Source organism: Lissotriton helveticus, chromosome 11 (assembly GCF_964261635.1).
Source record: "Lissotriton helveticus chromosome 11, aLisHel1.1, whole genome shotgun sequence".
NCBI classification, from domain to species: domain Eukaryota; kingdom Metazoa; phylum Chordata; class Amphibia; order Caudata; family Salamandridae; genus Lissotriton; species Lissotriton helveticus.
Genome location: NC_136072.1, coordinates 423,833,306 through 423,848,245, shown reverse-complemented (window position 1 = coordinate 423,848,245; position 14,940 = coordinate 423,833,306). Strand labels below are relative to the sequence as shown.

General features: G+C 42.7%; 1 protein-coding gene across 2 annotated transcripts in view; it reads right to left on the bottom strand.

The window, feature by feature from the left end:
• Window positions 1-14,940, bottom strand: part of LOC144791256 (ephrin type-A receptor 3-like) — a 508,479-nt gene that overhangs the window by 161,321 nt on the left and 332,218 nt on the right. For both annotated transcript variants that reach the window (XM_078665908.1, XM_078665909.1), the window contains exon 6: window positions 8,592-8,704. In XM_078665908.1, coding sequence (XP_078522034.1) covers window positions 8,592-8,704 — 113 coding nt within the window. The remainder of the gene's footprint in view (window positions 1-8,591; window positions 8,705-14,940) is intronic.

Sequence of the window (14,940 nt, the reverse complement as noted above, 5' to 3'; positions counted from 1 at the left end):
TGTTACCACATTTTTACGTTTTTTTGAGACGGTGAATAGCGCTGGACACGGCTATTATATTGGAAGCTGAATTGTCTTTGAACAGCGTTGAACTACTGCTGTCTATTGGGAAGTGAACAGCGTGAACCACTGCTGTATATTGGGAAGCGAACAGCGTTGAACCACTGCTCTCTATTAGGAAACGGAAGCGGATTTAATTTCTTTGCAGCACGGATACACGGCCATTGCTTGAAAGCTGTTTTAATCTACATTTCAGTAAGAAAGGCGTGGAGAAATTACTTACTTTACTTTTGTGCGCATCATTTGAAATCCTCTCGACTCGACTCACGAGCGTGTTGTTATTGCCAACGTACGTGCGCAAAGGCTCGTGCACAAGGAACGACAAGGACAAGGAACGACGTTGATTCTACACGCTGCCTGACGTCTATGAAATAATTGACGCCTGCGCGCTGTGGAATTGGTTTACCTTGTCAGAAGCTTGTTTCAAACGTGACAGAGCCACAGTTACATCGCGCAAATAATTTGCAGTTTAATGAGGAAGCCTGGAAATTTATTACTTCGAAGGTTATGAGTGTCACGAATACTATCTTTTGTGACTAAAAATGTAAATAATCTTATTGTAAATTGGAAAAAATATATATATATTTATACATATATATATATATATATTTTTTTTATTATTTTTTTTGCATTCTGACTTATTTACGTGAAATTTGTTTAACAACTCAAATAATATGTCTGGCATTGTACCTCCTCCTTCATTTTTGTCATCACCTGGTGAACCACCCATGGCTTGGGAGATTTGGGAACCTGTCTTCTTAGCCTACGTAGATGTATTGGAAGAAGGGGAGTGTGAACCAGAAAGGAAGCTATCACTTTTAAAACATTGTTTGGGTGGAATAGCTTTGAAAGAATTCAAAACCTTACCAGTGTTAGTAAATCCGGGGAATATTAATGTATATGAATATGCATCATTACAGTTAAGTTTAAGATATGGTAAGAAAAAGAATGTTGTTATGGAGAGGTTTATTTTTTATTCTCGGAAGCAACGCACAGATGAACCTGTAGAGGATTTTGTCTCAGCATTAAGGTCTTTGGCTGTTACATGTGATTTCGAGCACATATCCTATGAACAAGTCTTAAGAGATCAAATTTTGATGAGGACTAATAACAAAAAAGTGCAGGAACGTCTTTGGACAACCTCTGATTTATCTCTTAATAATGCCATAGATATTGCAAAATCAATTGAACATTCGGAAAAATTTGTCAAGGAGATTAGGGGCAATGATAAAAGTGATGTTTTTAGTGTGTCTAAAGACTTTGACAAGTCTAAGAAAAGTTTTTCACAGAGAAATGAATTTCCTGTCAGAAATGATAACAAATCCAGAAATCAGAAACATGAGAGGAGAACCTCAAAACTTTTATGTTTCAGGTGTGGAAGTGATGCACACTTAGCAGATTGTAAGAATTGTCCAGCCTTAGGTAAAACTTGTTCGAAATGTTATAAGAAAGGCCATTTTACAAGGTGTTGTAGGTCAACATCGGGAAAGATGAATTGTATACATGAATGTTGTGATGATTATCAATTGGATGATGAAGAAAATTTTCAAGTCAACACCGTCATCAATGTTTGTGAAGATGGGGATTGCACAAAATTTCCATCTTGTATGATAACAATTGATGATGTGTGTCTGGAGATTTTCGTGGATTCATGCGCATGGTATACCATCATTTCTCTAAGTGTTTTTCGAGAAAAGTTTCCAAATAGGAAGTTATTTGATTCTGATGTTTCTCCTGGTGGTTACACAGGTCACAAGATTAACCTGATAGGTTATTTTATTGCTAAAATACAATTTTCTGACCAACACACATCTGGGAAAATGTATGTGTCAAAGTCTGGGTTATCACTTTTAAGTTGGCCACACCAGCATCAATTAGGAATGAAAATTGATCCCAGAGCTAGTCCTCCGGTTTATGTGGTGCAACCTTTGGATGTGTCAAGTGTAGCTGGGGATAGCTCATCGCTAGTAGAAAATTTACGCCAATCTTTTCCTAGTGTTTTTAGTGGGAATTTGGGTCGTTATAAAGGGTTTGAACATGTCATCAAGTTGAATGAGAATGCCATTCCAGTGAGACATAGAGTGAGAAATGTTCCTCTTTCTTATAGGATCAAACTTAAAGAAATGCTAAATGATTTGTGTAAAAAAAATATAATTGAACCGATAGAATCGTCACCTTGGGTTTCCCCTATTGTAATTTCTGTTAAATCTAATGGTGAGCTCAGGCTATGCATTGACCTTCGCAGTGTTAATGGTGCCATTTGGGTAGATTCACACCCGTTACCCAATCTTCATGAAATGGTTTCAACCTTAGCTGGTGCACAAGTTTTCTCTTGTGTAGACCTAGCCAGTGCTTATCATCAGGTGGTACTAGCTGTGGAATCTAAGAACATAACTGCATTTATCACACCTGAAGGTTTATACAGATTTTGTCGCATGCCTTTTGGGTTAGCGAGTGCAGCTTCAGTTTTCCAGAGGCTCATGAAAGAAACTTTGGAGGGTCTAAGTGGCGCTGTAGCGTTTCAAGATGATATTTTAGTGCATGGAAAGGATGACATAGAACACAACAAAAATGTAAGGTGTGTGATCGCTGCTTTAGCAGAGAAAGGCCTTACATTACGTCTTGACAAATGCAAATTTAAGCAGAAAGAAGTGGAATATTTAGGCCATACCATTAGTGGGATGGGAATTAAACCTAAGAAAAATCATGTCAAAAGTATCATGAATGCTCCTGTGCCCACATCAAAAGAACAACTAGTAGCATTTCTAGGTCTCATTGAATTTTATGCTAGATTTATTCCGAATTTTTCAGTCAAAGTTGACCCTTTCAGGTGTCTATTGAAGAAAAATGTTAAGTTCGTTTGGACTGATGAAATGACAAAAGCTTTTCAGTCTTTGAAAATGTTTGTTGTGAATGCTCCGTGTCTCAAACCTTTTGTGGTTGGTGTGAAGTGTATTATAATGGTGGATGCAAGTTCATCAGGCCTAGGTGGAGTGCTTTTACAGAAGGATAGTGAGAGAGAATGGGTTGTTGCGTATGCGTCGAGAGCTTTGAGAGATGCTGAAAAGAATTATTCTGTCATAGAAAGAGAGTTGCTGGCTTGTGTTTGGGGAGCTGAGCATTTTAGGTCTTTCCTATGGGGTACAAGATTCTTGATAAAGACTGATCATAAGCCCTTAGTGTATCTTATGGCTCCAGGTGGTGGAAGGACTATGTCGGCGCGTCTTGCAAGGTTGGCTTCAAGGTTGCAATCTTTTCAGTGCAGTATTGAGTACGTCCAGGGTAAGGCGAATGTACATGCTGATTGCATGTCAAATTGATTTCTGACACGAATCCTCCTGAAGTGATTAATGATGATGAGTGTGAGGTTGCTTTTACTTTTCAGGATGTCAATTTGGTGTGTGGTGAAAGGTTTACTCTGCAGGAGGATGTTTGGAGGGAAGAGATGGGTAAAGATTTGGAGTTGAGTAATGTTAAAAATTATCTTGTACATGGTTGGCCAGAACAGAGGAAATTATCTGGCAATATGATGGGTTTTTTTAAAGTCCAGGAAGAGTTGGCTGTGGAGAGTGATGTAATTCTTCGTGGTGACAAGATTATTCCTCCTTTTTCTATTAGGAACACCTTGCTTGAGATTGCTCATGAGGGTCATTTGGGGATATCTTTTACCAGAAGACGTTTAAAGGAATCGTTCTGGTGGCCAGGGATTGACTCTTGCGTAGACCATTTTGTGCGTTCTTGTTCGTTTTGTTCTAATAGTGACAAAACAGCGGTTGCTTTACGTCCAGAGCCCTGTCCTATTGATTTACCTTTGGGACCTTGGCGGAAGCTAGGGATAGACATTATTGGCCTGTTCAGTTGTTTGCCTAAACAGGAAGCCTTTGGTATTGTCCTTATTGACTACTATTCCAAATGGCCAGAGGTCAAGATGGTTAAAGAGGTTACTTCTCATCAGGTGATAGAGTTTTAGATGAAATTTTCTGCAGAGAGGGCATTCCTCAGGAAGTTGTGACTGATAATGGCCCGCAGTTTGTGAGCAAGGAAATAGAACAGTTTTTTGACAAATGTGGAATTATTCATAGAAGGATTGCAGTTTTCCATCCTGAAGCAAATGGCCAGGTTGAACGATTCAACCGTGTGATCAAAGAGGCCATCCAACTTTCTATCAAAGGTAAATTGAATTGGAGAGTGGCGTTACAGTCTATGTTGTTGGCCTACAGGACTTCTCCTAACTCAGTAACATTGGTCACTCCTTTTGAGCTTTTAAGAGGAAGGAAACCTAGTACAAGGCTGGTACCTTGGTGGTTGAAAAAGAATTTAGCTGGCTTTGAAAATTGTTTAAAGGTAGATTTTGATGCTGTCCAGCATAGGGTTCAGTTGTACAAGGATAAGATGAAACATAACATGATTAAGAGGATTGGTTCTATGTCTAGTCGTTCTATTAAGGTGGGCGATTTTGTTCGCATTAAAAGGAAAGAGGGTGTGAGTAAAGGGTTTCCTGTTTGGTCAAGTCCAAGGAAAGTTATTGAAGTTTTTAGGAATGCGGTTAGGATTGATGGTGGTTCCGTGTGGAATTTGAGTAGAGTTTCTTTGTTTAATGGGACTAGTCAATTAGTGGATGATGTTGACAGCAATGTTTTTCTGGATGTTGGGGAACAAAGAGAGAATGGGGATCGTACACATGCTGAATGTAACTTAAACAATACTAGAGCTATACGTTCTCATCGTTTACCTGTTCGGTTTAATGATTTTGTGATGAACTAGTTTTTTTTTTTACAGAGAATGTTTATGTAATTTAAACAAATTGTACAGTCATTGATTTTGTGATGAATTAAGGAACATCTGTTTTTTTTTGTTTTTTTTAAAGGGGGGAAGGTGTGTTAGGATGTACATATGTTCGTAGGAGCGGTCACGAGCTCTCAAGTGTGTTGAAGCTCGTGACAAGCTCGTGCATGGAGATTGTAGTGTTGACTTTCGAATAGGTAGAATGTGGGGGAGTTAGGCTTGGGTGGACTGTTGGATTATTATTGACTTGGAGTAAGAGATGAGAGGATACGAATAAACGCTCCTCTGACTTCTTCCGCTGTCTTGCCTGATTATTTGACTTCCCTACAGCAGTGACCGTTCAAAATTCAATATAGCCCTTCGATTCCCAGTCTGCTTCAGTTCAATGTAACATGTTCAGATTCTTATTTATTAAATGGTATTTATAAGTGTTTCGATATCCGGTTCGGTTTTGTGTCTGTGAATGGGAGTGGGAAATAACTCAGTATATGTGGAATGTTTCCGTATAGGTTTACCAAAAGGGAATTAGATTTGACCCTAAAAACACAGAAGCTAAACATCTGAGCTTATCATAGTGTATTTTGATGCTTCTGTCATTTCATCTAGGTATATGATACAACAAGTAACATTACACCTACAACAAGCCAGGGCTATTGGCTTGGTCAATGGTTGTAGCTGCATATGATAAATAAGCAACAACTATGGCTTTGTTGTATATAATATTAAAAATGCTTCAGTTCTGAAATGTTGAGACCACGAAAGAACTATAACCAGTCTCTTTGAAGTTACATCAAAAGCAGTGAAGGGTGGTACTGCCACAGAGTAAAGGTTTTTTTTCACCCTCAGGGTGAGGGCAAATATCGAGAGCCCGATAGAGATTTGCCTCAGCACCTGCTTTTCAGAACTGCCAGTACTGAGCACCAGCAGGATGCCGCCCACTTAAAGCCCTGCACCTACATATTCGGCCTGTTCTCCCACTCCTGTGATTCTTCACACCCGACAAATTAATATTCTTCTTATGGTCCTCATTAATGCATGGAAAGTCTCAAGCACAACCCCCTGCCTCTCTTGCTCTCAATATGTTGCCAAACACATGCTCTAATGATAAGTCATGCCGTAGAATATGCTTCAATGCTTCCTGGATTTCCCCTTCCTCATTACAATACTTTCACCTCTCCTCTCGCCTACTTCCTTTTCTCCACCTTAAACCCTCTCTCACCTTATGCTGTCAGTCCCTCTCTGTCAACCTCTTTCCCATCTACCTCTCTCTTTTCGACACTCTATGCACCACTCCCTCCTCATCTCTCATATTCCCTCCTACACTCTCTCAATCCTCCCTCTTGGAGATTTTCTAGGAATAGACCCTCTCAGCAGCAAAAGGTTGCTCCAATACCAATCAAGTGCTTGTTGTGTGAGTTTAGTGGTAGTTCCTGTGTAGAGTGTGTTGCCGCAGTCTAGCTGGCTGATTGATGAGGGCTTATGTCACCATTTTTCTGGTTCTGATGGGGAGCCACTTGAAAACTTTGAGGAGCATGCAGAGAGTGTTGAGGCAGGCCGACAAGACAGTGTTGACCTGGTGTTTCATGGAGAGTTTGCTTTCCAGTGTGATGCCAAGGTTGCAGCCATGGTCTTTTGGAGTTGGGTTGGGTTTGAGTTCCGATGGCCCCCAGCAATCGTTCCAGAGGGAAGTGTGTCTGCCAAAGACAGTACTTCAATTTTGTCAGTGTTGAGCTCCAGTCAGTTTTTCTTCATCCAGGCTGAGATGTTTATCACAGAGCTGTGGAAGTTGGTTTCTTCATGGTAGGGTCGGCTGATAGCGAGAGTACGAGCTGAGTGTCTGGGCATCATTGGAGTAGGAGATGATGTTGATGCCTTGGGTTCTAACGATGTCTGTGAGTGGTGTCATGTAGAGATTGAAGAGGGTTGGACTGAGGGATGAGCCTCAAGGGACACCGCAGATGGTGGACTTGTACTGCCAATGCACAATAGGGGAGCAATTAACCCATTGTGTTACCATGGTTCTTTTCCAATCAGAAATGCAGAGGTAAGAGATAACCAAAACAATTTTCACAAACTATTGGCGTTATACTGCATTTAACAGGTATTGCTTTATTTAGAATGATGTATATTTGCAAAAAAAAGAAATCAGTAGTCAGTAAGGGGCAGGTATTAGGGTGTACATTTCCACCATCTACTAAAAATATGTTTCAATTGTGTTTTGACAGTTAATTATCACACCCTAACCCTAGGTTGCACCTCCTATTACACAGCACTGATTGTGCCATGTGGCGTCAATTTCTCAATATATTAGCGAAGCAAGGTCATTTGTTTCAAAATCTTATCAGAATCTTTCGGGACAAGTGTTTACGCCATTAACAATTGTATATTTCTTAAATGTAAGTGTCACTTATTTAATTTCAGCCATACATTCAAGACCATGGCCCCAATGCATTTCAGGAGCTGGCCTTCATCAATAACACCTAATGATACCCTTCAGGTTCTGCAGTAGCAGTCTTGAAAGAGCTGGGCATGCTGCGAGCATGTGGACACCAGAGTTGTGAGAAGTTAACGTGGAATTCTAGGGAAAAGAGTCAAGGCGCCCAATATGTGCTTTGAGGGATGTATAGGAACATTAGACCCCCCTCTCCTATTAAGGGCACCCATGCAATCCCTAGTGTCCCAGATTTTGTATATTTTGATACAATTTAATAAATGACAAGTAAATTCAAAAAATAAAGCAAAACACTTGCCACAAAGGCTACACTCAAATTAAGACTCTTCCTGCAAAGTTCTCCCACACAATGCAGTGTGCTACCCATCTGCAATCACGCTAAGTTGCCTCGTCACAGGTATGTGCACTATATAATCAACTACAATACAATAAATATAAAACGGACTCCATTTTACTGGCACAAGCGAAGTGAGGGCAGGAGTGCCTAGACCTCAAAGTTATGTGTCACCCCATAAGTGATGGCTAAGGTGTTTCCACAAAGGCTCAATAACTGTTTTGGCATAAAAGTTTTAAGGTAAGGGCAAAGGTGGCAACCGCAGAGGGCCACCATCTTCCAAGGGGCCCCTGAGAAAGTGAACCTTCTCTCTATTTCACTTCTACTTTTATATCCCACCCTCTCTCGTTCTCTCTGCTTACCTCTGACTCCGTACCTCTTGGCCAATGTCATCTTAAGGATTTTTGGGCCCCATGAAAAAAGACATACTTTGACTGTTTTTGTGTGATTCTGTTCCTGAAGGTTGTTTAGCAGGCATCACACAGACTTGAATTAGTAGAAGAATAATATTCAAAGTTATTCCGAACAGGGACCCCCAAAATATGTCTTGCCCCGGGGGCAGGGGGGACGACAATTCTAAAGATGACAGTGCCAATGGGGAAACACGTCAGACCAGCAGGGTCTCATCATTACCCAGGGCACAAGTTGTAAAAAAAGAAGTGGGGGGATGCTGTCACCGGAAGTGACGTCACAACAGGAAGTGACGTCACGAAAGGTGCTGAGCTCCTCGTCCCAGAGAGGCCAAAGAGTGAAGCGTGGTACCCCGACTTGAGCCCTGCCATTACCACTGCTCAGTCCCTCTTGTATGGGGCTGTATTAATGCGATCGTTCTGCAGCAACCATCGCTGCGCCCACAGAAGACACAGCGCGAACCGCAGCACAGGGATTCCCTGAGCAGAATCAGCCTCCGGCCTTAAATAGCCCGTCTGCCCCTCCCCGCCTCAAGGTCTCAGCACTGACCTTCTCGTAGTAGATAACTTCGTATTCCACAATGGCCCCGTTGGGCCTCTCTGGCCCTTGCCAAGCCAAGGTTATGCTGTCCTTGCTCCTCCGCTCTTTTAAGACGACGTTCACTAGAAGAGAGATAACGGGAGAGCCTCATTAAACCACACTGCACACAGAGAAAATAACCAGCCCAGACATGTACTGCTTTCAAAGTCTTGCGGAAAACCGTTACAGAGGGAGGAGTGAGTCACATACATCTATTTTTAACCCTGTCCAGCGCCGACTCAAGGAACCGGGAGGTATTGCTCACAGTGTGCAGTTATTTGAGGCAGGGGTGACCCCTTCAGATCTAGGACATCAACAGAGCATTACTAACTCCAGAAACAAACCACCCTCCAGGGAAGGAGAACAGAGAGGAAAGTAATTCAGGTAGAAGGGCAGAGGGAAGAAGCGATAATAAAAGAAAGAGGGGGAGAGTAGGGGGGAAAGAGAAGGAGAGGGGGAAAGCAGAGAGGGTGGGGCTAAGGAAGTAGGTAGAGAGCCCTTAACATATTCATTTTGTTTATTTATTTATTTGTTTGCTTGTTTGTTTATGCGAGGATGGCCCAAGGGGATTAGAGCGTTTAACTGTAACAGCGTTGGTTGCCAGGGTACAGGAATCGCTACAGTACACATTTGGTTTTACAAATATCAAATAAAGCAAAAATACACTTCAGCAAGGACGAGAATATTACACATTCCATACATAAATTAACATGAAAAAGAACCTGACATGTCTGACTCCAAAGTGCAACACCTGAAGAGTACAATTGAATTTGGGGAAAAAAAGGGAGCGAGGATGAGATCTGACAGAAACATCTCAGGAACAAAGAGACAGGAAAGGGTCACCTCAGGACACCAGAAAGGTATGCGAGATATGAGAGGGATACCACTGCTAGAGGTTGAAGATAAGAGTATGGGGCAAAAGACACAGAAGATCAAGATTGCGAGAGATCAGAAAATAATCAGTTTGCTGGGTTCAGAGTAGAAGTGCAGTGCTTAATTTGTGCCAAATATGTTACAGGGGATTATAAAGCGCTCGTTCACCAATCGGTTTCATGGCGCTGAGGAGGAAACAAGAAAGGGAATACAGTTAGGTAAAGTGTTCATTATACGCTTGTCTAAATAGCCAGATTTCCAATGCTTTCCTGAAATCTGAATAACAGGATGCTGATCTGGTTTCAATGGGTAAAGAGTTCCACAGGCTGGGAGCGATGGCTGAAAATCTGGCACCACCCAGTCTCTTCCTCTTGAATGAGGGAACTGACATGTAGTTTAGGTAAACAGATTGTAATGCGCACTTGCGAGTGCACGTTTCAAGCCGGGAGGTGATAAAGGAGTTGCTTTTATTGTGCAGTGGTTTAAAGATGATGCATCCAACTTGGAAGGTCGTTCTTTGCTCTACAGGCAGCCAGTGGAGGTTTCCAATGAGAGAGGTGATTGCTTAGATTGTTTATAGATTAGACAGGCTGCCTGGTATTGCACCATTTGGAGCTTTTTAATGAGGCATTTAAGCAGGCCAGCATATAAGGAGTTGGCATTATCAATCTGAGGTAAGGAATTTGGTGATTTTCTTGATTTTGTGGAGCATTAGAAAGGATGAAGATATTACTGAGCTTATTTGTGGCCTCATAGAGAGTTCTGAGTTAGTTGTCACTCCAAGACTTTTTACTATGTTTTTGGAATGGAATGGGTGGAAGTCCCAGCTCTGGAGGCCAAAGTGAGTGGGTCCAGTATTGAAGCTTGTTTTTGGTAATGATGACCTCTGTTTTTTGCGCGTTCAGTTTCAAGGGATTGCTGTTCATCCAGTTGGGGATGAACAGCATAATGTATTGAAAGTGTATCTTGGAGTCAGGGATGTTATGTAGCCTGAAGAGTAATTGCATATGATCTGCATAGTTGTAAGTGATGCAGTGCATTTTTTTTAGAGAATAGGCCAGTGTGCAATTGTAGATATTGATGAGATGGGGGAATAGGGATGATCCCAGGGGGACTCTGCAATCTAAATGGACGTGGGAAGAAGTAAATGAAGCCGGGTGGAAGGAGTGAGCACAGTCTTTCAGGAAGGAGGTAATCCAGTCAAGAGCTGGACCCCTCAGCCCAGCGGCCTCGGCACAATTCACTAAGATGTTATGGTCCACCGTGTCAAAGGCCTCTGATAGATTGAGGAGCACCGGTACCCAGGTGCCGCCATTGTCACTTTCCGCCTGCATATCGTCAATCACAGAGAGGATGACTGCTTTTGTCGAGTGGGCTGGGCAGAAGCCAGCCTGAAATGGGTCTAGAAATTCAGACTCCTCTATCAAGATGCAGAGGTTACATGCTACATGCATCTCTAGTACTTTTGCTAGATAGGGCAGGAGGGAAATATTTCAAGGTAAGAGGGTCTTCACCTTGCTTTTTCTGGAAGGAGACTACTTTTGCTTCTTTGAATATGCTGGGTACTTTCCCTGAGTTGAGGGAGAGGTTAAGGAGGGATAGGACTGGTTCCTGGAGGGTGGAAAAAACCTTTTTTAGGATTTTCGGGGGAGCAAGCGTTGTTAGGCGAGCCAGATTTTGCTTTCATCAGTATGCCCTTAAGGCAGTCCTTAGTGGTTTCTGGAAAAGAACATAAGGTGTTTGAATTCATGTAATCAGGGTTGTTCTTGCTTGATAGGCAATTGGTAGGGATGCTCATTTGTATTGTCTTGATTTTGCTGATAAAATAGACATTGAGTGAGTCGCATAAAGGCTGGGAAGTGATGATGGGTAGTCTAACTCCGGTTTGAAAAGTTCTGAGATTATACAGAGTATCTCCTTTAATTTGATAGTGGACATGAGTATTTTATTTGTAAAGAAGGTAGATTTGCCCAGACTTTACTGGTGCTCAGCAGTTGCACTTCTTTATAAAACTGGCACTTACTTATGTCATACCACCACATTGTGGTGCTGTCTGTCCTATTGAGCAACAGAAAAGTGTTTCACAGTCTCCCAACTTGACAAATCATAATGAATTAGCATGTATATCCCATCCTTACATGATACCCTGGAATAGTGAAAATGGTCATGATGTTATCAGTGTGATTGTTACTAGATAGTGATAGCACTGGAACTGGCACTTTATAGCCCTAGCAGGGGCATTGGGTGGTGTGAGCTCTGGAGGGCCTACAGAGAAATAAGTTGGGATCCAACACTTCTGTTTTACAAATTAACCACAGTGGAAGTGTCTTTGGAAAATAAGCTTTTCAATGTATTTCTTAAACACATACAGACACACAGTTGTTCACAGGCTTGATGGTATGGAGCTCTAGACACTACTTTTTTTTTTTTCCAAATATTTTCTTATTGCAGCAAAAACAGAGAAGCGTACAGTATATTCAATCCTCTCCCCTTGGTACTCAGTTGAAGTGCCGCCCCCTCATCCCAGTATCACACAGCCATTCAGCTCACACCCCGGAGGTTGAGCGGCAATATCACGGGGGAAAAGAAACTGCGCTGGAGCATTCTGTATATGTCTATAGCCACCAAGCGGGTGGGGAATGGCAGGGCCGCTTTTTGGTCCTAACGTTCCCTCCTCCCTGTCCCAAGCCCAGTTAAACCAAGAGCCACTTTTCACCCACCTTGAACAAACCCCCCCCTCCCCCGCAACACCCTCATCCCCACCTACCCCTCCACCCTCGTCCAGGACCACCCCTATCCGCCCTCCCGCCCCCGCCCAGGCCCCCCACCCCCCCAGGCGTGCCAGAGTATCACCTAATCAAGTTCTCAACCCTTCCAACAAGACCAGATCCGGAACATAGCACCAGGATTTATCAACAGCCATTCGTAAGATGGAGCTCTAGACACTACACGTGCTCCCTGAAAAGACTGGGCCATTGTCTACTCTCTTTTGAGAATTGGGGTTTCTAAAGTAGCTTCCAATATCCAATGTATAGCAATCGTTGGCCTCCAGACAATCTCAGCTTGTTTGTCAAGTAAAAAGACTGAAAGAGTGTATAAGATTCAAGGCATCTTGTAGAAGGATCTCACTTTGATGGTGAACCACTGAAGCGTTGGTAAAATAGGTGAAATGCGATCAAATGTTTTGCCTCCACATACAAACTGACACACTGCACGCAGAACTGCCTTCAGCCCTTGAGAAGTGAATTTGTTTCCATATTCAAACCAAGATAATACCTGGGATTTAATCATCAAGGATCAATTGATTAATTCTCCACAGAAGTTGCATTTGGAACCGCACATTTGTAGCCAGTGAGTTGATTTCTCTGCCATTGGAGATTCAGTGTTTTTTATCCCAAAAAAGGCCCAGAGAATACTCATGGTCAATGATAGTCAATGTGCACTTCAAAATGTTACAGGAGTCAATCGAAGATTGAATTAGTATATTAGAAAATATGATGAAATGAGCAGAACCTAAGGGCCTGATTACGATGGTGGTGAAACTACCACCTTCAGCCTGTCGGTGGTGGTTTCATCACCATTGTAACCAAGTTTTACGCCCACCAAATTACGATGGCGGGCGTGTCTTTGGTGGTTGGAAATACTGACTGCCATGGTTCCAATGGGCTCAAGGAGCCCGTTGGACCATCGGAGGGGAATCATATCCCTACAACGGTGGGGGTGCCTACCAGGCACCGCCGTTAGGATTATGATGTCCCTTGCCGCCTGCCTTTTTCATGGTGGGTATCCCGCCATGAAAAGGCAGGCAGAAAGGGACTTTGGGGGCCCGTACCGGGCCTCCCCTTCCCACCAGATATGGGCACAGGGGGGCCATATCCCTGCACCACGGGGCAGGCATTGCATGGTGCCTGCCACGTAGTGCAGGCATATGTGTGAGGTCTCTATTTTGAAATGTGGTGGGTGCTGTAGAGCGCAGCACCTGCCACAATACAAAACATGGCCATTTCGACCACCACTGTGGCAGTCGCAAAGTAATTGGCCCCGTGGGACCTCCGCCTTGTAGGCGGGTGGTCCCAGCCCCCGATACGATGCTGGACGGAGTGGAGTCCGTCAGCCATTGTAATCACCCCCTCAGTTATTAGAGGGTTAATTTTCAGATTGTGGAAGGTCTTCCATTCTTTAACACTTTATACATCTAGGACCAGGCACTGAACATGATTGGGTGAGGAGATCTTAAGTGAGAGCTGTGTATCATCAACATATTTATGATATTAGATCCTGCACTTGTGTAAGACCCCAAGCAGCTCTATGCAGAGATTTAAGAGAGCCAGGTGGAACAGCCTAAGTCAGCAGAACCGGGTTCGATAAACTGTTACTGGGCTCGATCTGATGAGAACCATTTGTTAGATAGGATGCAAACCAGTTAAAGACAGTGTTCTTGATGGCCACGCACTCTTTGAAAATATTGATAAGCATAGAATGGTTCAGTATATCACAGGCAGCAGATAAATCCAGGAGGAAAAGAAGACTAGCATTTCCAGGATGAAAGGTGCAAAATTCATCATCAAACTCCTGAAGCATGAATCGCAAATTGCGATTCCTTAAATGCAATGTAAGAAGCACAGAAACAGAGCAATTTGGACTTAAGGAATCGCAAATTACCACCAACTTCAAGTTGGTGGTAATTTACGATTTCTTAGAAAAATGCATTTTTTTGCATTTTTTATAGTGCCATGTGACTCACATACATGCCCTTAGGGTGTCACATCTGCACCCATGCTCATTTCAGGGGTGCAACAATGTGTCCTTTTGACACCCTGGCACGCTTGAAATTGCAATCTCAATTTGCGATTCTCTAATTGGGAATCGCAAATTGAGAATATCTGCCCATTCATTCCTATGAGCCTCTAGGCCCATATGAATGAATGGGGAGGTATTCCTTAACTGCGAATCACAATTTGCGATTTGCAATTAAGGAATAAGTAAGATTTGCAAGATGTATTGAAAATCCTACATACATAGCGTTTTGCGATTCTCAAATAGCGATTCACAAAAAATTGCTTTTTGAGACTCACAAAGTGACATTTTCATACATATGGCCCATAGTCTTCCAGATGAGGTCTCATCATTAATGTATGCTGCAAAAGAAGGCCAATTTTCTTCTGGTTGTAAATCCTCATATGCGCCCCAACATTCCTCTGTCTGTCAGCATGGCCTTATCTCAGTCAATTGTCTCTCTGAATGAGATGCAAGACTTTCTTGTCCACCTTTAAGATTGTAGACCAAGAATGCACGAAGAGTATGAAGCACGCCTATGATTGTGGCTACTACAGTTTCCGGTGGAACTGTGTTGTGTTTGATCTCTAAGGCCACTCTTGCAGGAAGTGGCTGCCAATGGTGCAGCAAGTGTAGTGGAGTCTTGGCCCAGAGACCTGAGGGTCCCACT